A 25,419-nucleotide genomic window follows, 5' to 3' on the forward strand; every position below is an offset into this window, starting at 1 on the left:
AAATATTACAAAAAGTTCCAAATTCTCATTCTTTGAATATTTTTGATAATAGACAAAATTGACGAAAAAATTAAAAATATTACAGCTTGAAGTTTACTTGTCACAACATTTTCATTGGCTACGTAAGGGTCAAACGTAGATTTACTCGTCTGGAAGTATTCCTAACTCTTCAATGGCACCTTTTCGGAAGGATATTATTACTTGGTTCATGGCAGCTGGATGAAGAGTAAGGAAAAAGTATTTAAGACATCGTGGAACACATCTTAAATAGAACGTGACCGAGTTCGGATATTCTTTCTCCTCTCGAGTAATGAAATGTCTTAAAATTCGTTCCTCTCTAAACGAGCTTTGATAGTTCTACGAAAGTGTCGCTGTGCTTAAATGCCGTGTTACGAGGAACATAAATTCTTTATACGTACATAAATACCAGCACACTCTCTACAATTGATCTAAATAGATGGCGATATTCATTCTGAGAATTTTAATAAAACAATCAGAAAATTCGATGAAGTCTGCAAATTTCTTTTAATCTTCGTAAAGTTCTTTCAATCGTCTCACCCGTCAATCATTTATATTAAATGCCTTCGTGTATAAATTATCAAAGAATAATAAGTATAATGAAAAACATGGCAATACAAATATCAAAATCGGTTGAAAAAGTGATTGAAAAAAATGTATATACGTAAGAAAAGAATTTAATTCTATTATTTTTCAATGGAATTTTTATCATAATATAAATAAGTAGTCTAATACTTGTGGCTAACATTAACGAGTAAAACGAATGACAATTCTATCCAAAATCATACTTTATCACCCTTTAACATTCACATACACGTAATCGTCAGAAATACAATCTTCGCAGGAGTTCATTCCTCGCGGTCATAAATCATATCGTAATGCAAAAATGCGACTTATGTAAAATCGTAGGAATATTTTGAAGTAATGCATACCCAAGAAAACATTTGTGGTGGAATATGGTGGAAGCTATTAGCGTGGCTCGCTAGCTATTTCATCCTTTGAGAGTAAACCCAGATGAAATGTTAGAGGAAACACGTCCGTTTCGCATTTTTCAGCTACGAGGCATAATTTGCACGTGTCATTGTAATTTTCCGCCAGCATGAAGAAACGAGCAACGAGCTCGTTTCATCCCTTCGTTTCTGATTGAAAACTCACGCTCCAGATCAAAGGAAGAATGTGTCGGTTGCGCATGATATTTGTGAAATTCACTTTTCTATTTCAACTCAGGAAGACGGATAGCTGTTTGTCTCGTGTTCAGAAATTTAATTTTCGCTAGAACGATGGGTGGAATAACAATAATGCAGGCAACAACGAGGCACACATTGTGAGCCAGTTTTGCGTGTTTTATTTTTGATTATGAAGCAAATACGCGTTCCACTGGCGGACGAGACAATGAGAAACGGTTGTAATAGGGGAAAACAATATCGGTGGATGAAAGCCGGGAATCAATCGATATACAACGGAAAATACAGTTCTTCATGGAGAATTTAATTAAAACACGAATTAATCTGACCACTATGCAAAACGTGTTTCTGGTTATTAAAAGCCGTTTGCTTTATCGATTGACACGATATTACCGCGAATTAATCGTACGTATATTGATATTATAATTGACGGACAAAAATTACAATGCAAATGAAAATCACGATACAAATAAACTGATAATTAATATCAAAAAATGTAAAAAGTATGTACGGCAGTGATTTTAGTAAAAACTGAACGATATCGAGCGTGGAATTAGTCCAGGAATTATAAATTCGATTAAAAGGAGCTTTCGCCGAAAGAAAATCCGTTTTTATCGTGTTTATCCGGAACTCCAAAGAAAGAGTTCCCGATCGATGTATAAATAATTACACTTTCTAAATGGCCGTGAAGGTGGTAACGTGGAAGTTGTATCAGAGAAATGGTACAAAAGCGAACAACTACTTTAAAGTAGCTTTCTGTATTCAGAGCACACGAATGAATTATAAATCAAAACTGTCGCGCTTTATAAATTTCATTCTTTCCTCTCTGAAAAAGAATACTTAACTCTAAATTTAACTTAACGCTAATATTGATATTTCACTTTAGAATCTTCGAAATGGACTGCAATTTCACTCTTGTTAAAAATATTATGTTTAAACAGAAAAAAAGTCTTAAAAAAAATCACTGTCCATTTTTCAAACAGTACAAAGGACACTGGCGAAAGAATAGGGAGAACTAGCTAGGTGAAAGAAACATAAAGAAGGAACAACAAAGCTCTCGAAATTCGACTTACTGCGAGCGCCTATCATAGTGGTTGCAACCACCACGTAGCTGCGCTGCCGTCGACCTGATAATGGGGTGAGTTGGGGGTGAGACGGGAACTATTCGGCCAGTAGCATGCCGCCCTTCGTGCTATAAACATCGTGCAGCTTACTTGAAACGAAACGTCGATGGTATCTATCCACTACATTTGACTTCTTCAACCGCTGTTTCAACATCTGCAATCATAATACAACGACGTCATCAGCAACACACTTCACAGAGTGAAACCGCGTGAGTAAATTCTTTTAGTTATTAACGACTTTATCTAATTATAAATGCAAACATGGGTTAAATACAGTTCGTACGAGGAAATGCAAGAAACGCGGTAAGAGGGTGTGTTAATCGTACGAGCATTGCCTTCCACCGCAATTAGACAATGATAAAGGGCGTGACGATGCGAATGAAGCTGCCTGAATGCTGCATCCGCATAGTGTCTTCCTGAACACAGACGCGAGTTCCGCACTATTCATTTAACATGCTGACTCTTTGGCGAGTGGCCGCCGCGATTTCGAACTTCCACGCAATACCGCCACGCACCTATTCGAGCTTATGCGAAAGAATTCATTGCATTCTTCGTGTTTTCATGTACGACGAGAGCTATGGAAAGCTTTTCTCAAGCTTTTCCAATATTTTGATGTACAAAAGAATGGAGACGAGGGAAAACTGAATTACGTCGAATAAATCTATCGTTTGGGGTAATAATAATAAATAAATTGAGGATCTGTAGGTATTTCCGGAAATTATGTTTGAAAAATATTTTGAAATATATGTGGTGGTAAGCAGCAAGGAAAACTTAATCGGGTGAATTACATGGTTTTGGGTAATAATAAATAAATGTTTGCCCATTTATTCGAAGAAAAGTGTTGCAGTGCAGAAATAAATATAATTGGAGTAGACCACGTATCTGATTCTATCGGGGAACAAGTAGTTCATGTCGTTGGAGTTTACCTAGTAGAAGTTCACAGATCCTTCGTACTATGTGTGACATTTCACCTGTCTAATAGAAGTTCGCGTTTAGATAAGTAGAGTCAATAAGTAGAAGTTCGTTTAATCTGGAACTAGTTAAAATTTTGTTCCAATAAATGGCATTCAAATACTATTATCTTCTGCATATTCAAACAAATTTATGGAATATCTTTGGAAAAATATTTCGAAATACGAAAGAGTATAAATAATCGAGAAAATAGAATTAGGTCGAGTGGATGGATTACGCATTTATTGGAAATTTAGAGCAACAGAAATGTAAACAATACGCAATCCACGAAAATATAAAAAACATCAAAAATGTAATACTCGCGAATATAACAGAACTCTGGTTACATTTCGTTTCTACAATTGTATTAATAAAATATGAATTTGTAGGAATATTCGCAGTCTAACAATTGCAAACGTCAATCTTATTAGTGCATATTAATATTTAAAAATTTATGTATTCTATTATATATAATCTATTTTTCTAATTTATTCTCAATTTTGTGATGCAAATACATCTCGTTAAAAATAACCGAGTATCTGGATATTTTTAAACGATACATAAAATATAGTGAACCAACAATATCTGTTTTTTATACAAACAACAAAGCAACGATTTCTTTATCTATATAAAAATATGAATTTGCATAAATGAATTCGCAGATTAATAATAAATATTTAACAATTGTTGCAGTCAGTGTACTATTTAATAGTATTTTATATCATAAGATAGTTAGCGCAGATAGGTTAAACCAAAGAAAGTTACTTTCTCGATGCAAGTAACTTCTCGCATGTAGGGCGAACTTTCCCCTCAACAGGTCGGTTATACTCCAGGAAAAAAAATCATTAAACCCCTGGGTAATCATTGCGTGACCAATACAATAGTTGTGTGGCGGAGTTTATCTTACCCTTGCGTTTCACTCGCGCACATTCATCTAGTGTAATTAATGAAATACACGATTATTTGATAACTTTGTTGTATCAACGACGTTTACTTTTCTTTTTTTAACTTTTTAATTATGCTCCCTAAAGGGTATTTGACTTTTTCTTGCGCATGAGAGGAAAAATTCTTTGCGTAAATAAAAATTTTTTACGAACAAGGAAATGGGGATGAGAACAAAAGAGGCGTACGAAGTGCAGTTAAGCTTTAAAAGGGATAGATTTAAAGATCAATCCCTAGGTAGACGTTGCTCCTTGTGTTTAATTTATTTCCAGACATCGTATGGCCGTGGACAATTTTTTAATACAAACTGTTTATTCAAAATTTAAGAAAATGATGAACGTGATACCTTTTTGTCAACCATTGCAGCAGTGAAAATAACAAAGAAGTGAATGTTAACTTTGGGATCATCTTCGTGTTTCATTTAACGACACATCCAACAAATGTGTAGCTAGAAGATAGTATAAAAGGAAAAAAGCTGATGGTTCATATACTTCTCCATCTTGTGTCCTTAGGGAAAATATATTACTGCCATGAATCGTTCTCCGTGAAACATTTTCAGCTCGCACTACAAAGAATTCAAACGTATTTTTTCCTTAACAAGTAACATTTTCATGACGCTCCAAGATTACTTTAGATTTAATCTTAATTACAATTGCGCTCAATTAAATATACTGTTTTTTTAACTTTTATATTCCAATATTATTCTTGTTCGAACAAGCAGAAACGTTTAGTAATAGAAACTGAAAGAAAAATTCAAAATTGTTATTATTTTCTTCAAATTTAAAAAACAACAAAAAAACACGATTGTGAAAAAAATGGCCTAAAGAATGCGGCAGCGTTGAAGAACGATAAATAATGATAGTAGGAGTAATAGTAAAGAAGAAAATAACGCATATGAATTGTAATATAAAAAAATTCCAACATGGAACAGATAGTGAGTAGTAAATTATACGAATGATGTTTATTGCTCGTGTTAGCGAGCCGAAGAGAGTGTGGCAGGGAAATGAAAGCAGCAGCCCAGAAAAAGTTCTCCGAGTGATTTTCTTCGTTTCGAGTTTCGAGTTTCCAGCGTGGCTCGTTGAATGCTCATTGAATCCGTGAAACGCATGTGCATCGATGGCTATTCAATGCTAGCCCGAATTCCACCATCTGGGTTAATAGCGGTCGCTTTTCGCATATCAAGTAGCATCGATTACTTAACGCGTTATTAACTAACCTCACCAAGAGAAACCCTAAATAATCCGTCGAAATGATTCCTCGGAGAGAAAAATACGAGAAACCGTTTAACACCGATGGTTTCACTATCAGACATCGGCGCGCTTAAAATAACTCGTTCTTATTTCAAAGAACATGAATATTAAAGTTATTCGTGGAAACGTCAAAACCGACTAAAAATTAGAGTCAGAGAATGAAATAAATGTATACAGCTCGAAACGAAAACAAATGGGAAGGATGAATCGAATCGAAATATTTATGAAAAAAAATTGCTACGTTAGGAACATGCGAATAAATTCGTTCTAGAGCGAGATATTATTTCAAAAAATACGAATCGATCCGTGGAAATGTCAGAAACAACTAAAAATTTTATCGAAGAAGCGGAACAAATTTATACAGTTTGGCACAAAAACGAATCAAGAGGATAAATTGGATCGAACAGTTTATTAAAAAAACTAGCCGTATGAAAATCACGCGAATTAAACTCGTTCTAAACCGAGTTTTGGCTTGAAATCACGTGAGTTTCTCCGCGCAACGAAATATTTTCCGAGAAAGAGGGATAAAATGCGTATTAGAGGCTGTGGTATCAGCGCGCGGGAGCAGATTATTGGAAACTTCAATCGATAATCGAAATGCAAGACATTTTTGTATCCGCGAATATATCACTGCACCGATATCAAACAGCTGGCCAGAAATACCTACATATCCTACCGCAAGTTCGGTTTAAATTATTGGTGAATCCGATGGAACTTACTTCCTCTCTCTCTCTCTCGCTCTCTCTCTCTCTCTTCCAGTTCAAGCTTTCTATCGAGAAACTTTGCTCTGCTCTTTCACTATGATAAGAGGTCGCTTTAACAGATGGTAATTAATCGCGTATGGAAGCAGGAAATTATCAGTTTTCCTTGATAGGACGATTATCATCCGGCATGACTATTGAAAACCATCGAGATTAAGAATAGCTTCATTTGAGAAATGGAAATTTTTGTCACGATTCGAGCCTCTGAATACATCTTGCTCCTCCTTTCCTTCATATCTTTCTGCTATCTCTTTTTTATCTTTTTTTCCATTTTTTTCTAACGAATCCTGGATCGATACTCGTGCAAGGAACTAAAACAAGATCGAGTTCCAAGACACTTAGTTACCTAAACATGTTATTAACCGAGTTAAATTAACGTAGCAAAGAAATGAATGTTATTTAATTCTTGAAAAATACTGTAGATTTATTCTGGTTATTCGACCAAGTTATTGTTAAAAATTAGAAAAATAACACAAGTGGGCTTGCATTTTTCTCCTTGTGATCTTCAATGTTAAGCAAACTGGAAACAATTATAGTGATAGCTCTGTTACGACCGATCGCGGAGAGACGCGGTCGCGAGGAAAACGCGTCAGCGAGAGGCGTAAATTCTCGCTACGATTCGGTTAATCGACGCCGCGAAGTAGTCGTTCCCCTGTTTCGGTTAAGATATTCCAACAACTTATAACGAAGGCAGTTACGCTGGTGCGTATGTACGAGATGAATGAGTGACTGATCTGCGGATGTGTATACCCGGTCGAAGGATGTTGACCGTTCGAAGGATGTAAAATCAGTGATGTTCGGAGACGATGCTGTGGCGAAGGACAGCTAAGGATGGGTGTGTCTAGCGCACGGGGCCATCGGATTTGTTGGTGCCGATTTTAGTTAAGAGAGTGAGGGAAATAGGCTTCGTTGTTAATTGGTTAAACGAAGGGTCTTAACCGCCCTCGAGAGAAAGTGGTTAATGGGAGGAAAGTTGCATCATACGTGAGAATAACTAACTTTCCCTTGTCAAGCTGTAGTAGACAATAGTCTTTAGAAATGCTTCGGAAACAGACGTTTGTTTGGTTTGAAGGACCTCGACTAGGAAATGCCTGAGATTTATGGAAGGTTCTTGAGACTATTGAGGGTACGCAGTGAGTATCCGAAGACATCTGGTTGCCATCTTGCCCGCGATGTGTGGCCTGGGCTAGGTAGAGTGTTACGCGACGTAACAAGCTCCATAGATGAACTCGCGCTGTTTCGGAATTCGTGGATTCGATTTTCGTAACGACGCCAATGGGGAAGCGCTTTGACTCGAAAAGATACAGATATTCTCTGTGTGATAGATAAATCCCGAGATAGTTACCGCGAGCGTAGCGATCGCTATGACGTCAACGGATAAAATCTGTTGCAAGTTAAAAATCAAAATTAGAATTAAAATAAAAAATTTGTTCATTAGGCATCGAGAACATTGTCCTCTGAAAAATAATAATGGAATAACACCACGAACTGGAAAGAAATCTCCGGTGGCCGTGTATATTTAGCGTGAGTGGATCTAGGTTGGAGGAGGAGCTTCTTGTTATTTTCAATTCAACGAACTTGTTATTTTCAATTTCAAAGTACTGTGGCAAGTCCGGCGTGTCCAGAGCCTCCTTGAAAATCGATTTTATCACGGCACGTAATTACTCGCTCGTGAACCGCGCGAATCCCAAACTGAGCGTTAACAAGCCGCGGATAAAAGTAACCGGGAGACCAATGGAAAAATTGCGAACATGGGACAAAAAGAGCGTACAATTCGAGGATCGAGAGAATATTCACCTATTTGCAGTAAATCGCAAATGTTTCTCTTGTTCTCGGAAAAATCGAGACGGTGAACGCCGGAAAGCACATTGGAAAAAAGAACGCCAGGGAAATGAAGAAGGATAGAGAATAACCTACAGGCCAGTTGTATTGTGTTTATTTTTAGCTTGTGACAAATAGCTCGTTGCGTGTGTCTGCAGGTAACATAGGCAACAACACTGCAGCAACAACGGTGAGATCGAAAATTCGACCAAATTTTTTTATCAGTTCCAAACTGTTGGTACAGTGATTTACGAAAGTTTTCGAACAATTGTAAAAGCCTTTTCTGAATATGTTATACGAAATATTTTGAAATTTTATCACCACTATAGCGAGATTCGATTATCACAATGATATTTGTGAAGCTCGGAACAAATGTAAAAAGTATAAGTTACGAGGTATTATCGTTTGTCTGTTGCCTCCTGACTCTGCCGTTTCGACTGTAAATCTAGAATTGACAAAGAATTTGAGAAAAATGAAAGGGAAAATATATATTTTTTTCTATTATAAGGTGTAGAATTTTTTAAACAACCAGAGATGGAAGATATTGAAGTTTAATTGCAATGGATAACAGTAAATTACAACCAAGGAACTTTTTGAAAAATGTAATGACCTTTATATAAGTTTATTAAATCTCAATCTAAGTCTAAGTCTTTAATCTCGAAACAACAAAGTTTATATCAAACGTAGTTTCATCGATGACTTTTATCCTGTAATTCAAATTTTTATCGAAGTAGAAGGAACACAAGTTAATCCACAATACGATCAGAGTCCAGTAAGGGATTATCGTTGACGCGTAACAACCTACCGACGACCTTTATTTTTAGCACAAAAGCGGACGAAGTAACGTGCACTGGTCGTTTTACCGAAGGCGTCATCTCACAGTCAACCGTCATTCTTTATCCGTTGACCCGCACGTTCTCCACTTTTGTCGCCAACTGCACAGAAAGGAAAGCAAACAGAGGGGCCGGTTACCGCTAATTACTTGACTTCTCATCTTGCAGCCACGCGCTAAATAGCCGCCCTTTTCTTTACACAGCTTCATTGACCCGTCGGATAAGAAATGGGTAAAGCGCTTTTTGCTCATCTTTCTCGCATTTTTCCTCCTTTTTCGTATCGTCAGCGTTGAGTTCGTGGGGGCGTTTATCGATCGCTCCGCAAACATTTGTCATTTTTAATGAAAGATATTAGTGCAAATGTGTGACCTCACGCGGGATGTTACGGGATTTCACATTGGAAACACCGGTGTATATAATTACAACGTATTATCATTTTAAACTAATTTATTATTGAATCGATGCAAGACAGAAATCGCCTGAAGTTTCAAAATAAATTAAACATCACTGATGTTATATTGTATAATGTATTAATGCAAATCTTTGCTGAAGCCATTTTGAAACGGCCTATTTAATATTTCAAATAACATTTAATCTGTAGAAAACAATAAAAAGAGAGAGAAGTGGAGTTATCGAAATTTCATTATGTTCGGGGAAACACTATATTATACATTGATCAATCAAAATATAATTACTACTACTAAAACTATAATTACCATTTCCATAATTGACGACATTGTATGAATCTATCAAAGTACGAAATATTTTGAAAACCTATAACTTCCTCTATAAAATTATAGGAAATCATTATTTACTTAATTCTCACGACAGTATTATCGGTGGTCTTGAATAGCTTGTCATTTATGTCCTAACGACATTAACGTCATGGCTCGATAGGGATTACAAAACTGTGCCATCAGATTATCGTAACACCGTGCCGAGTCAAACGCGACGTGATAAACGCTCTTCATTCACTGCTGACAAAATTTACCAAAGGTTAAAAGCAGTGTAATTGATCGCCGGTGCTCTCAGTTGCATTAACAGGGAAATATCAACGATTTGCTCGAGCGATATATTCCCGCTCAAAAATTGTTCCCATCTTTGCTATTTTAATCTCAACTTTACTTTTCTGCCAAGGGAACAGATTAAAGTTGTTCTTGATACATGGAAAACGCTTTAAGATTTATCTGGGAAATACTAGCAAAACGTGAATAAGAAACTTGGTCGAAATCTCGAGCGTTGATCGTCAAGTAGAAACTGACATAATTAACCAGACGCGTCACATGGAACAACTAAATTGTATTTTATGTTCTTTTTTTATTTTTATCCCTTTTCCTGGCTATTTTTCAGCATTATTTATTTAATTCGCGGAATACAGCGAGAGGATAATTGGCGAAAAACGCGTATTCTATTTCAATAAAAATTTGTCTATCAATTGTACAGCCAGCCGTTCAAATATTAATCTTTTTCCACGGCCTCGTTTGTCAACTATTAATCGAGCTAATATTAAAAACCTGTTAAATGAAAGTATATTGGAAATCGTATCATCAAAACCATGAGCTATGCTATAATGTTTTATATTTAGAGACTCGTGTATTCCTTTACTGCCCAATCTTTCTAAAACTCGCTGCTCCATGAAATGTAATATTTCAGTTGAGTCAGCGAAAGCTGCAGTTAAGCTTGAAAAATATCCTAATTCTCAAAATTGCCTCTGCCGATACGTGCGTCCACAACGTTTTAGCCATTTATAGGTCAGTCGAAGGAACTTCGATGATTCCTATTAACGCTCGACTAGCAAAGATAATCGTAGAGGAATCGATGTCGCGATTAATTAGCTAATCGCGATATAATAGCATAATAGTATATTCTGCGAAAATAACGATTATCCTCCTACGTTGTGTTGCCATTAGTAATTTGAGTTAGCCAGGTTATTTCAAACTCGCGTCATTAACAACTAATGAGAGCATGGAGTTTAGGAAATGGAACATTCGTGGAATTGTAAAACGAAAATATCAATGATACGATTAAGCTTCATTAACCTTATGCACGAAATATTATCCAATAGAATTATAGATAAACGCCGACTCCTATTTCAGGCATCTAAATGCGATGGCAATAAATTAAAGATATACATAGTTAACGTTCGATTGAATTTCAACGATGTAACCGCCGAATACAGAGTCACGTTTGCAATGAGAATTATGTCAACCTACAATATCATCATTCATTAGAATTCAATTGTCCAGTTTACTCGTATCTCGAATAACAAACGTATTATTTTTTTAAAATTTCTATTAAAGTTGAAATATAACAGAATTTAAATGGTGCAAGACACGCTTTTGCAATGAATATCATGAAGTCACTATTCGTCATAATCTGATTAACCAATCCAACCGTGTTCCAAGCAGCGAACAAGATAAAAAGAATTTTTTATTTCAGTGAAAACATTCTAAAAATTAAATTATGTAGACTCGTGTTTGCAATCAAAACTGTACTACAATCATTATTTATTTCAATCCAGATTGACCAGGCATCCTTTATTTACAATAGACAACATCTCTCATTGCAAACAATTTTCTTTTCAATTTTTAAAATTCTATTAAGGTAGAAACATTTCAGAAATTAAATCATGTTTGGTTAAAGAGTGCATTACATATTACCGTAGCAATTATGCAAAAATTGTTTGATCTGTGGAAGGAAGAAAGAGTGAGAGAGAAAGACAATGAGAATTACAGTAATCCAACTGGTCTTTCCAACCGATTGTGAATTTTCTCTGGAACAGCATTCACTCTTATTGCCACGTAACATTTTTTTAGACCGTGCAGCCCATCTCTGGCATTCTGCTCGCATTTCGTAATCATAAAAATATCAGAAGCGGAAAGAAGATTCTTATTAAAACTTTTCCAGCGCAATAAATTCGGTAACAAACAGTTGACAGAATTTCTCCGCGTATTCAACATTGTTGTCCGCATTTCATGAAGGTGTCGCAGATCAAACTCTCGGTTGGAGAATTTCATTTTTCTGGTCGCTTCTGCAACTCGTTAAACATTCCCCGCGAGTTATAGAACGCGACTAAAACACGATGGGAAGCGTTCTGTCGACGAAAAAAAAAAAAAAAAAAATAAATCGCGGAGAGTGCAAATAAAGAAGAAAGAAAAAAACTAGTTCGTAAAACACGTTGTGTTTTCATATATTTTCCCTGTTCGTATCCATGAAACTGACTCGATGGTGCCTCTCGCAGAAAATGTGAAACGGAACAAACAAACAACTGCGTTCGTCCGTGAGAGGAATGTTTTGTATTTACATATTTTGAAAGGGGGTTTCTCCTTTCTCATCTCGAGCCGTGATATACCTTCGCCTCTTGACGTCTGCAACACGAGAACCTTGCATGCATTGATTTTACGAGATCCACCTGAGTGATTTTGAGAAAAATTACAGAATACAAGATCGCCAAACCGATAACATTGAAATGGTTACTTGTGAAAGGAAAGACATGTATAACCAATAAACGTGAGTGAAACAGTTGTGAATCATATAAATAAAGTATTTGCAGTTAGACTGACGACGACATGTACGCACGTTGCAGGATTTTGTATTTTCTTTTACATTATTCCACGCCTAAGATAGGCTTTTTAGTGGTTACTCGACCGGATCGATATCTACAACATCGTAACTTTTGATTTTGGTTGACGTGGGAGGATAATATTGTTATTAGGTTGATGAATAGAACATTAGAAAAACAGATCGATACGAGTTTCGTTGTGGCAACTTGTACATTCTAATTAAGCCGTGAGTGAAATCGACGAAGGAAAATTAGCGATGAAATTTTCATACGTTCCACTTCCACTTACTAACCGTCTATCTCTATGGCGTTACGTGTTTTAATTGTGATCTCGAACACCTGTTAGAGGACCATAGCTGTTCCATGAATACCGCTATTGAACCTCTTGCCAACGTCGTTTCGAAATTGAGCAACGGATTCCCCACATAATAACGACGAATTAATTCGTGTATAGTGAGTGAGTCAAGTCACTGATGCAAATTAGTAAATACATACGCCATCCTTGGAATAGCATACTAAAGCGAAACCGCAAATATGCGTATAATTATTTCATTTGTGTTCGTCGAGCAGCCTGCCAGGCATGCGCCGAATTTCGATACAAATGGAAACTTTCGACTATTAATAACTGCAAGTTGGTCGAATTGCTTTCACTGTAGGATTCATGGATTAATAAATTCGTGGCATTATAATTAATAAAAGGTCAAAGTAGCATCAGAAAAAGTATGAACTCCAGGGCTAAATCAATAGAGTGATAACCGGAGGCGTTACACAAATCCGATGCAAATAAATTTTGCTAATGAACTGCATGATAAAATTGGAACGTGTACGAAAACTTTCGTTTGCATAACTTCACATTAAATATAAACGGGACTTGAAAAACTTGTTATTTCCGCCCCATTACGTAATTCCACGTAAAATGTTTTATAATTCATAGCCTGTTAGTGCAGGCTGGGAATAACGAGAAAACGAAGCACGTTCGTGTTCAATTTTAAATTTCAGATTCAATAAGTACACGGGATGAGAGCCAACATGTAGACCGAAGAGAGACGCGAGAAAATAACAAAACATGGTGGACAAAGAAGAAATGACGAAGACACCCTCGCCCCTGAATATCAACGAGGCGATCGAAGGGGAAGTGTTGAACCAAAAGACTGCTAGGAGTAAGTATCACAGAAAGGAGAATGCGATATCTTCAAGAAATTTTATTGTTCTCCCTAGTATTAACTCTTCATCCGATCTAAACTTGAAAGCAATAAATTCTCGTCTTTTTTATGTCATCGGTTTGAGTAAACGAACAAATTTCGAGAGATTACGATACAGCGTCTTTCATTGCTCTCGAGTCTGGTATGAGAAATATTTTTTTTAAAAGACAAGATTTTTAGAAATCTCTTTGAAAGAAAGTTTTGGGATGTTCGAAAAGTTCGTAGTATGTTTATTATAATTTTTTATTAAATAATGAAATGTTCAAACGAATACTGCACTTTATTGAATACTAAAAAAAATTAAGGAAAAGCCAAAGGCCAAAATTCAAATCAATCAATAAATTCAATAAAACCAATAAATCAATAAATCAATAAAGCAGATACGTAAACAAAATATTAAATATTCTATGTAGAAACATGTAAAAGCTGTTGGAAGGAATTCTTTATCGAAGATGATGAAAAATATTTCAAGAGAAGATTCAAAAAGTTATAGATGGTAAAACATCTAATTCTAATGAAATCTTTTTTAATCTTTCGCTATAAATCTTCTGAACAATCTAATATAAAATAAAATGTACATAGAGGGTTTATTGTATCGTGCAAAAAAGATAAAAGGTTAAAAAGGTGAAAGTAGAATATTTAGTAGCGCAGGTTTCTAACTAACATTGTTTTTAATATTTATAATGAAAGAAGCTCATTGAAAATTTCTGTTTACCAGTACTTAAAAACGATCTCCTATTATACGAGGCTGTGATAAAAAATGAAGCGGACACCGTTCGCAAAGTGCTCAAAGAGCCCGTGGACGTCGATTCCAGGAACAATGTAAGTGGGAAAAAACAAGCTACATGATAAATCCAACAAATCTCAAACGGGAGAATATGAAAGCATTGAAAGAAATCCGCTACAATCGAATCACAGTTTACGTCGAATCAACTTCCGACACAAAAATCGAATTTCCCGAAATGGAGTCGAAAAATAGTACGGTTGCAAATAGAATTTTTCGCTTTGCGCTACTTCGTTAACACTAATGCTGTGCAAAACTCACTGCGCTGTCGAAAGCAGATAACATGAATACGTTCGTAGTAATGGCGGAGATGTAAGTCGATGTAAGGACGCGCGTCTGACTACATACGAGGCATTACTACTAGAGGCTCCATTAGCGAAGCATTAAGGATTCAATTAAGGAAATTTATCGTTTCCCCAATTTCGTCGTTGCTTTCGAACTATTTCAATTTTCTTGCATTTAATATTAATGCAATGAAATTTGAATTCGAATCAACCGTCTGACTGAGTACGAAATATTTCGCTTTAACGTGTTTACATATTTCTTCCTCGAGAGTTTACGTTGGTATTTGAACAGCACGCGATGAAGGAACGAACATCGCGTTCCCTACATGAAAATTAATTATATTTATCTTATATCGTATTCAACGGAACTATTCGCATGAAAAGTGATCGGGAACGAAAATATTAGATTGTTCCAAAAGTTTCTTTCCTTTTACAAAATGTCGTGCATCTATTATTTTCTTATAAAATGAAATAAACTTTTGTGCCAATCTAATACAAGACGAGTCTCTAGTGACTAATAGCGGTAATTTAATATCGATTGAAACGCTAGAAACACGCACGATACGCGTATGTTTGCACTGGAAAATGATTGTTTAGTATGGTCGGGCGCCAATTCATTGGGCAGCATCCAGGGGGAACACGGAGATCATAGAGATGTTGATACAAGCGAAATGCGACATCGAGGCCAGAGACAAGGTAATATCGCAGTGAAAATATTATCATTCAGATATTTGCTTCAAATAAAATTGAACTAAACCAGGATAATTGTCAGAACAAATGAACAGACGACGATTCAAACGTTATTACGAGTGTTTCTCGTCGTTTCGTTCAAATGTTAATTATTTTACATACACGCTTGCATTTTCTATATTTGAAGAGAATTTTATCGAATGTCAGAAAACCAGTGACTGGAATCTGAACAAATTTTATATAAAATTGACATAACGTAATTAAATTCCATTTGCCATGTTTCAAGTTCGGCATGCGTCCGTTACACATGGCTGCGCGATATGGACACAGGGACGCTGTTAAAATGTTAATCAACGCCGGAGCGAATGTGTCAGCGGTAAACAAGGTATATCGATAATTATACCGATAGATTGATACTAAATAAAAACATCGGAATCGAATCAATTTGAATCTTTCGAACCGACTGCAACTTCGTAAAAAAAGAAAATTTAAGTTGATATAAGTGTACGTCTACGATTTCATGCATCGTTCTCGTATAGGATCATAAATCGAGTCACGAACCTTTCTCGTAAAGTATTTCTTACGATGGAAGTTTTGAACGTGACCTTATCTTTCAAAGAAAACCCTTCACTGTTCTCGGAAATTCTTAAAGAAACCGTTCAAGATTATTTCTAAAGGAGCTTTTCTTTTGGAACATGTTTCAGTTCGTTTGGTTCAATAACAATACGATCCGATAAAAGATTTATATGTTGGCGCTGCAACGAGGCCAACATTACGATGACGTTCATTTAGTAAAGTAGTATGCGTAACTACTACTCTGTTACAGAAGCAATATACTCTCTTAATGTGTGCTGCTCGGGGCAACAACGTTCGCGTCGTCGACTACCTTGCTGAGGCAGTGGAATCGTTGAACGGAGATGCAACCGATTGTACCGGTGCAACAGCTCTTCACCATGCAGCCTGTGCCGGTCACCCAAGTATGATAACCGCGCTTACCAATGTGCCAAGAATCGAGCTGAATGCTGTGGATAAAGTAAGAGCTATCGTATTTCGTTATTTTCTTTTGTAACCGAAAAAAATGTGAGTTGAGCTGGAAGAGAAGTCGATGATGCAGGTAATGGGAACTGTGATCTTTCAATAAAATAATAGATTTAATAGTTAAAAATTTCAAGCGCGTGAAAATTTGAAATTAGAAGATTGCTTCTCGTTACTTTGTGTTCTTTTCATTTTTGTTCTTTCTTGTTTCGTAACTGTACACAGTTACGAAACAAGAGTTCAGCTTGAAAAGAAACCACTGGATTAAGGTGTATTTTTTAATACGCAAACTTTTAAATAAAAAAGTTTAGATTTAAAGTTCCAAATATTTGTAAATGTAAAATCTAAAGTTTCCGTTGCTTTTCGTAACTTTCCGTTATTCTCATTTTGTTACCTTGCATTACTTTAAATTTCATGAGCAAAATGTACTTGCAACTTCTTTCTCAACTTCGTCCCCAGAATGACAGGTTATATACCCAGTTCCTCGAAAGCAGCTTATTCAATGTGTCGTAAGATATTAATCCACCCTAAATTGATAGGAGAATGTAAATATTTGCAGACGAACGGATGCAGAGGAGGCAAGAAACTTCAATTTATACAGAGACTAGTGCCCGTTTTCTCTCTTTACCTCTGTGTCTCTCGATTTAGATACTGCGAAACTAGGTCTCCGACATTAGCTATATTGCCTTCTTATCGCGAAGACAAGTGAAATCCCCGAAGGACAGAGTGCAACGTACAGCAGCATGAATCTAACTACAGTCCTTTGAGGGAATTTTATAGAACTTGCATCGTTTTGCTGGTGCTTCCGGCTTTCCACTTCCAGCTATCGTACATTCGATCATGACGACTCATCCGTGACCTTTCCCTCTATATGTATATTCTTCTTTGAATGAAAACGTTTGATCTTTTCAGTATTCCGGAAAAATTGGAAAATTTAGACAGAAAATTGCGGGAATATTCAAACTTAAATAAACTCAATAATAATGATAACATTTTTCACAAAATATCATTTAATTTTTTCACAGCTGAATCTTTTCTTATTTGCAGAAAATATGTTTTTCCAGCTATTTGTACTAAAAATAAACTGCCCTCTGAGATGCACTAATTTTTATCCAGAACTAAATCACATAAGAAACTGGAAACTCTTCAAAACATAACAATGCGTGACGAAGTTAACAATTTCGTGTTGATTTACAGAAAGGCCAGACGCCTATACATTGTGCCTGCGCGGAAGAACATCTAGAAGCCGTGGAAGTTTTAATAGGACTGGGAGCTAAGGTGGATGCTCAGGACAATGAAGGCAACACGTGCCTTCACGTGGCCACGAGAACGAGGCACACGGCTATAGCTCAATTGCTATTGAGAGCCGGGGCGAACACTGAATTAACCGACGAAGTAAATAACGTTTTAACTTCGTTATCATCTTACTAATCAACGAACGTACTCGATCGTTCCTTTTATAGATGGGCTTTACTCCGCTTCACGTGGCTGCCAGTCAGGGTTGCAAAGGGATATTAGATTCGATGATTCACCATGGGGCAGCACTCAACAAACAATCCAAGGTATACTTAAGATACGTGTGATCGATATTCAATAATCATCCATCACCGGGAATCGGTTTGCAGCATGGAAACACGCCTTTGCATTTGGCCTGTCAAAACAACGAAGTAGAAACGGTCGAGATACTGATCAATAAAGGCGTCGATCTAAATTGCTTAAATTCGGTGCGTACGACAGTGTTCGTGGATGAAACGCATTTTTACACATTCGCTCGTGACACGATTCGATTCTATCTGTTCCAGAGATTACAATCGCCGATTCACATCGCCGCAGAAATGGGACACACGGATATTTGCGAACTACTGCTAGCAGCAGGTGCGAATATCGAACAAAGGGAACAGGTAAATACCGATACTATTCGCTTTTGGTAGTTTCGTTCTTTATTTGCTTTTCCAAAATGATATAAATAGGTTCATGAAAAGATTCGAAAACTCGTAGATATTTTTTATGAATACATCATGTATGTAGTAGGAAACATTTCAAAATTTTGTTAACGTAACGTAATGAGACACGACTGTCGTGATTATATTGGCATAGTTTAAATCCGATCTAAAAATGTACATTCAGTGGAAATATATATATTTCGTAGAGAGCACAAAAGTATTTAAACGGACAATTAACCATTCTATTAACAATCTTCAACATTCAGTTACTCCATTTTTTACATGTATTACATGTTTAAGACGTTTGTTTATGGTATGCTAGTTTTTTGCTAAATATATGATTGCAGCGAATATTTCCTCTTTCCTATCTACGTTTTCAGATTTGTTTTAAATTGTACGAATATAACCATAACAGTGGTATCACGTTACAGAGCTGACAAAGTTTCAAAGTTTTCTATAAACCATGTAATATTACATAAAAGCTTTCCACGGTAACTGTTGAAATATTCGTATATCTGACATGAAATTACCGAAATAGCTGAAACTGGCACAACTGGTAAAATCAACGTTACGGTGGAAACTTAGTTGCACAAGTGTATCGCGGTTTTACTACCTGCAACCGCGAACGTAGTCCCGGACGTGTCGTAATGTACTCGACGTCCATTTCCATTTCCAAGCATTAAACTTCGTTTGTAAAATAATACCGGGGTTATTCCATCGGGAAAATTTCTTGCAACGGTGTGGCATGTCGACCCAACACAATCAATGTAGGCGTCTCTTTGTACCGAGTATGTTAACCCCGGTTTAACACGAATGTGACGAGCTAACATAGTCAACAAGGCTACCTTCCTTGAACAAAGTTTACACAGGCAGGGCAGCGTGCATGATATGCTTCAATTCGAGAGTACTCCAACTTGACATCGACACCGCTGTGGCATTTGTGAACTTAATAAAGTTAATAAAGTTAAAACGAAGTTGTCGGATGTTCACAGAGCGGCAGGACACCGCTTTACATCGCAGCAAGAGGCAGTTTCACGGCAATCGTCGACATGATAATTAAAACCGCGAGATTGGACTATCCCACACCGGTAGGTGGCTTAAACGTTTCATTAAGGTGACGTAAAATTTGCAGAATATTATGTTCCCTTGGTTTACAATTATTATTCAGTCGACGACCCGAGACTTTTGTGTTAACTCATTAAGAAGCGGTGTATTAACGTAGCACTTCCTTTGCATATATTTTTCCAATTAATTTGCATCGTTGAATCTCGCTTCCTAATATCAACGAAGAGAGGAAACATTCCGACGATTCGTTTGGTATTTTCTTGCAACAAATTTTTCATTCGAATCTCACGATATTATGAAATTCAAAATACGAAGTATTTCTATTCTTTTTTAAAATCATGGAAATTCTTATGTGTGATTCTGACAAACAATTCCAAGGATTCATTTAATATTTTTATCGTCGCTATCTCTTCTTCCATCTAGATCTTAGAATTTTATAAAGCTTCAGTCTAAAGTCCTGAAATGTCTCTATACTACTGTAATCTAGAAATTTTTCTTGTGTGTCTGATGTGTATAATAAAACATCTAAAGTATCTACCTTGATAAAACAATGCTACATTTTATCAACGTTTGTCAATAATGTTACGTTTACGTAATTTTTACACTTCAATTTGGTTCATAAAGAATAAACAACCTGTAGAAGGATCAAATTTTACACGTACAGCAGACAAAGGTGACAGACAGGGATCTTTTCAGGAGGATTCAACATCTGACAAAGAAATTCGTGATCTAACGCCAGCTAGAAGAAGATGGCGAGAAGGATCGAGGGGTGGAAGCATTTCCAGTAACAATGGCGCCTTTTCGGAGCATATTCGATCGATTTTATGGAAGTTGGCATACAAACAATTAGGTCCCGAGGATTGGAAAAAATTGGCGTTGCATTGGGCGTTCACAAACGATCAGATTCGAGCAATCGAGCATCAATACACTGGTAAAATAATTATTTTATACATGTTTTATAAGAGAAAATTTCAAATCGAAAACGCGAAGATTGCAAAGAGTCATCGAGGTATAAAGTTCATTTCTTAAAATAAGTAGTTCTCGAATGATAAAGACGATTAGATGATTTAACGATAAATTGTAATTTACAAAAATATTTTGATCCTCGATGTTGCCTCCGTAAACCGAGAACAGCCTTACGAAAAGGACGATAAAGCTCCTCTTATAGGTCCTTCGAGTTACAAGGAACACGGTTTCCGAATGTTGATGATCTGGGCGTCGGGATTGAATCCTGAAATCTCCATAGGGAAAGAGCTTTGCGACGCTTTGTTTGCAGTAGACAAAAAGTCTGTCGCTGGTAAGAGATTTATTACAAAATTACTAATATATTTATTTTGCAATGAAAAAAAAAAAACTATTGTGAAAATAATTATAGAATCCGTTCGTAAGCACATGGATCAAGAGAAAGACGGAAAAGAGAAAATGAACAAACAGCGATGTCATAAATGCTCGATCACTTAAAGATAATTCATGATTCTGTTTGAATGAGAAGAAAGTTACGAAGGACAGAAATTAGGAGAATTTGAAGGATCTTCGGTAGAAAATTTTAGCGATACTCACTACGTGGCATATCTGTAGAGACGCTGATCTTACCTTTTTTACAGTATGTTTCAATATAGAGGCGTGTATCATAGTGAAATTGTCGTTTAGCATTCGAAGATCAACGAAACGAAAATAAGTTCTGCGAATCAACGAAAGCTTTCGATATATCGCGAAATCTGATTTGAATCTTTCAAATGAAATGGAACAAATTCATATCATCGCGCAAATGTACAAATTTTCGAGTCTAGATATTTTAATGTTGATACTTTATATATATTTTTAGAAAATTCGAACAATTCAGCAGTGTTGTAACTTTCATTTTCATTTTTTAGTTAAAGGAATGATCGACGTCCGAAGCCGTCCTATTTCATTTTATCTTTTATTCGATATATTCATCCAGTTGTTCGAAAATCCTATTCCAAATTTCTACTGTAAATATGTCAGCGTAATACGTAAATACTTCTAGAATAAGTGCGAAAAAACAAAGAAATTATACAGGGCTTTCGATGTGATAAAAGAAATGCATAGAGAGTAGACGAAGGAAACTATCACGAAACTTTCAATCATTGTATAATTCGAGGAAGACAATCTACATATCTGAGTATTACGTACAATTAAATAAATGCCTGATTAATAGTCTATAGTAAACTATTTTTAAACCACTATACCCCGTCCAATTATGAAACAATATTTAGCAGAATTATCCATTAGAAAGAAAGAAAATCTGATTTATATTTCTCAACATTTCAAATATTGAAAACTAGAATTTCAATAATAACTTTAGAATTATAATTGAAATTCTAATTTTCGAAATAATAACTTTAAAAATACAATTTCTTAATAATTTACGAAAGAAACTAAAATCCGTAATTTTATGCGATAGTTTCAGGCATCAATATCTCGGTATAATAAAATTCCGTGAAAATATACTGACAAAATTTCGATATTCCATAAATCTCCAAATAAAATATATATAAAAATTAAAATATCTTACCTTAAATCGATCCTAATCCTTGAATTGTTGATCTTGAAAATGATAACTTGCAGCGGGGGATGATAAGGATGTTAGGCAGTGTAAGGTGGTTATCAGGAAAATTGGCAGGATACTTATCAGGACAATGGTGTATCTGGAGTAGCCTAAACAGAGTATTCTATTAAAATGTGAATGTTTATTAATCCATACGGAATATTCATTTGTTTCTATACTATAAAAGAATGCATTTCTTGCTGTTTCCATCCTCGCAATATATAACAAAATATTATGAACGATATATCTATCATCATCATCATCATCATCATCATCATCATCATCATCATCATCATCATCATCATCATCATCATCATCATCATCATCATCATCATCATCATCATCATCATCATCATCATCATCATCATCATCATCATCATCACCACCATCACCATCACCATCACCATCACCACCACCACCACCATCATCATCATCATCATCATCATCATCATCATCATCATCATCATCATCATCATCATCATCATCATCATCATTATCATCATCATCATCATATTATTATTATTATTATTATTATTTCATTACTAATTTATAATAGCTATCAGCGGTGATGGTATAAACAAGGCTCGAGTGCCACCAATGGCAATTAGTTATCATAATCGTATATCGTACCCAGAATTGTACAAATCGTACATTAAATAGGCATATAAATTCACGCCAGGCTTCCTAACTCTTAACATTACATTTAAGTGCTATCAATAATTAATTATTAATACAATGAGAATCACTATAGCTCCGTGGTTCTGTCGATTTTCACTCCTCCGTAGAATGTCAGCCTTTCTGATAACTAATTATTCTTTCTGTTCGAACGCTTACATACGAAAAAAGTGATGATGTATGTCTCATACCATTGCGAAAAAGTACGTGCGTGCCGGTGACCGAGAAGCACAATGGTGTTTAGCATCTTTATTTTCATTCTTTGTCTTTTATTTCTTCCGTCTGGGAAAAGAACACTGACATATCGAGGGAAACGTTCACACGTGTTTCTACGATTTTTTAACGCCCTTTATCGTAACAACTTCCCGGATGTACGAAAATATACGTTATACTTAGTCTCATAGGCATATACAATTAATAAATACAAATATCCACTGTTAACTGCACTTACGTAAATAATGAGGTCTACTTAGTTTAATATTTTTAAATTACACATTATTCTAAATATGGACGAAGCTATTGGCTCGCACAAAACGCAGATACGTGACACATCTACGCATTTTTTAAATCGTTTCCACTCTTCTGCCGCTTTCGTGCATACTTTCGTTCTCTATATTCTTATTCTCGAACCATGAAAAATATATACTCTTCCTTTACCTCCATTCTCTTTTCATCGTAACGCACGAAACCTTTCTAATCCCAATACATACGAATAATTACCGAGGAATTCGCGAGGATTGGAGTTGCTGCTCTTATTACGATGTACATGAATAATTCGTGTTTCGTTCGTTCGATATATAATAATATATATGCATATTTATATAAGTCTCCGATTCTCGAAGCGGAAGAAAGAAGTGGGTACCAAATTAATACGCAAACAACTATACAACAGACACAACAAGTGAAAGAGTACAAACGTAAAACACAAGAAACAAAAGGAAACATAAAATATATAGGAGATGGAAGATTGAATTTAGGACAAAGGACCAGTTTGATTGTTTAAATTAATATGCAAAACATCCCTTTTAATTCTCGCGGCCCGTTAAGCCCGACCGCGGCTAAACGCGTGTTTCCGGTTCTTTTACCTCAAGTCCACAAGCCTCGCGTCATCCAGTCAGTAAAATGAACAGGACGTCTAGGAAATAAACTTCCTACGGCAGAAATTGAAAAAAACAAAGGATTAGGTTTCTTGTCGAGTTTTGAAACGAATTTATTTTTTGTTTGTTTTAATCGCCGATCGGAATTATTAAATTTAAAAAATGAACAAAATTGGTATCAGCTTATTCTGTACGTGTCTTTTCTCATAAAATGTTCCGTCGCGAGATAATTCAAAGAGATATTATCTACTTTTTGATTTGATCACAGATTCGAGGTAATTTCCTATTTTAACGTCTCTTACAAATTAACCAAATAAAGGGGTGGATATGAAAAAAAGAGAAAGGCAATCAGACAAACTGATAAGTCACGTTTCTAAAGTACTTAATCGCTTCTTGTAGCTAATTCTAAGACGAAGATTTCAATGGATCGATACGTTGAAAATGCTTACATCTAAATCTTACAATACCTATAACCGTTTTGGATGAACCAGTCAACATTAATGCTTCTTAATAAGATTCCAGTTTCCTTACCACATCTTTCTTTATAATCGCGAAACAAAAATTCTCGACCGATCTGTACGAATTTTCCCATAGAAAATAAGAAGTAAATGATTAATTCGACAGTTTGATCTACACAGCCTGGCCGAAAGTAATTTTATCTCTTTAAAAGCGATCGTAAATAGTTTATAGTACAATGCTGGGAAGAACTTCTTCGCTTTGAGTTCGGAACTGGTGTTTCCTGATCGTGTATAATAATTGGTCCTTGATGCTCTTCCAGAACTGGCAACTCGCCTTCTTTTAATGATCTCTCGTCACATCTTCAGAGAACTTCTATCCTGCAGTCCACGAATACTCTCCAAATGTACAATTTTTCGATGATAGTCCTTGAGATCTTTTTTCGCTCCTCTTCCGACTCAAGTCGTAATGAGAACAGCAAAAGAACGACCATTCTGCGTTCCATTCTTATAAAAAGCGTAACCACCGTTCTTTCATTGCTCTGAGACCGTTATTCAAGACATGCCTCTCTCGTAGACTTAAAAAAGCTATACAAAAGTTATCTTCGTCTCTTTTGCTCTATTATGATTCTCGTTGCCATGCATGCTCACTCATACACGCACACACAAACGAAGATTTACACGTGTGATATGCAAGTGTCGTGTAAGCGCGACATGTATGATGCGGCAGTCGATCGTTGATTAATATGAAAAAAAGAAGCGAAACATCGCGTGATACGGCGAAAAACCGATTTGTTTTTCAGTCCATCTCTAGCGACGATAGGGATGGTAATTGTTGGAGCTGGATGAGGATCCTGTGTGACCCCTTTTGGGTCCACCGCCGCCGTTGTTGCCGTTGGTTCCTGGGGCAGGAGAAACGCTTCCTAGTCTCGGAGGTCCGTATTCGGTGCCTGTTAGAATCGTATAAATGAACGTACGTGTGCCAGGACGCGATCCAGGATTGTAATCAAGGAAAGATCGGTAGAGACAGAGAGCAGTAGCGTGTGTAGTCACGAACGAAAGATGGGACGATTCGAGGACGATCGAAGAGATTGACTATGGATCAAATAAAAAATTTCTCGAATCATCGAGCCCAAAATAAAATAGCATTGATCGAAGCATTGTCAACCTCTTT

General features: G+C 36.1%; 2 protein-coding genes across 4 annotated transcripts in view; one reads left to right on the plus strand and one right to left on the minus strand.

The window, feature by feature from the left end:
• Positions 1 to 2,366: 2,366 nt before the first annotated feature.
• Positions 2,367 to 21,632, plus strand: LOC100747439 (ankyrin repeat and death domain-containing protein 1A-like). Of its 2 annotated transcripts, none has more exons than XM_024365997.2 (14): positions 2,367 to 2,535; positions 13,446 to 13,606; positions 14,367 to 14,470; positions 15,314 to 15,412; positions 15,693 to 15,791; positions 16,233 to 16,439; positions 17,639 to 17,836; positions 17,905 to 18,003; positions 18,067 to 18,165; positions 18,244 to 18,342; positions 19,377 to 19,472; positions 20,146 to 20,380; positions 20,606 to 20,746; positions 20,825 to 21,632. In XM_024365997.2, exons 2-14 carry the CDS (start codon positions 13,513 to 13,515, stop codon positions 20,908 to 20,910), a joined length of 1,656 nt encoding a protein of 551 aa, XP_024221765.1. In that variant the 5' UTR covers positions 2,367 to 2,535; positions 13,446 to 13,512; the 3' UTR covers positions 20,911 to 21,632. The 2 variants fall into 2 exon arrangements, with proteins under 2 accessions (XP_024221765.1, XP_003487631.1); XM_003487583.4 differs by having other exon boundaries at positions 20,618 to 20,746.
• A 1,185-nt stretch (positions 21,633 to 22,817) lies between these two features.
• Positions 22,818 to 25,419, minus strand: part of LOC100740377 (heterogeneous nuclear ribonucleoprotein 27C) — a 30,831-nt gene continuing 28,229 nt past the window's right edge. Inside the window, exon 7 of one of the 2 annotated variants that reach the window (XM_012382712.3) lies at positions 22,818 to 23,844. In XM_012382712.3, coding sequence (XP_012238135.1) covers positions 23,780 to 23,844 — 65 coding nt within the window. In that variant the 3' untranslated portion in view covers positions 22,818 to 23,779. Of the gene's footprint in view, positions 23,845 to 23,909; positions 25,196 to 25,419 lie in introns of those variants that run through there. The other variant, XM_012382709.3, reaches the window with a different exon arrangement.

Source organism: Bombus impatiens, unplaced genomic scaffold, assembly GCF_000188095.3.
Source record: "Bombus impatiens unplaced genomic scaffold, BIMP_2.2 scf_0166, whole genome shotgun sequence".
In the NCBI taxonomy this organism is placed as follows: Eukaryota; Metazoa; Arthropoda; class Insecta; order Hymenoptera; family Apidae; genus Bombus; species Bombus impatiens.

What these genes read in the sequence shown, in the direction of transcription:
- LOC100747439 (XM_024365997.2), top strand. Translation starts at nt 13,513, where the DNA reads ATGGTGGACAAAGAAGAAATGACGAAGACACCCTCGCCCCTGAATATC. An exon ending in ATATCGAACAAAGGGAACAG is followed by an intron (nt 18,343 to 19,376) that starts GTAAATACCGAT and finishes GGATGTTCACAG; the next exon opens with AGCGGCAGGACACCGCTTTA. An exon ending in AATCGAGCATCAATACACTG is followed by an intron (nt 20,381 to 20,605) that starts GTAAAATAATTA and finishes AGGACGATAAAG; the next exon opens with CTCCTCTTATAGGTCCTTCG.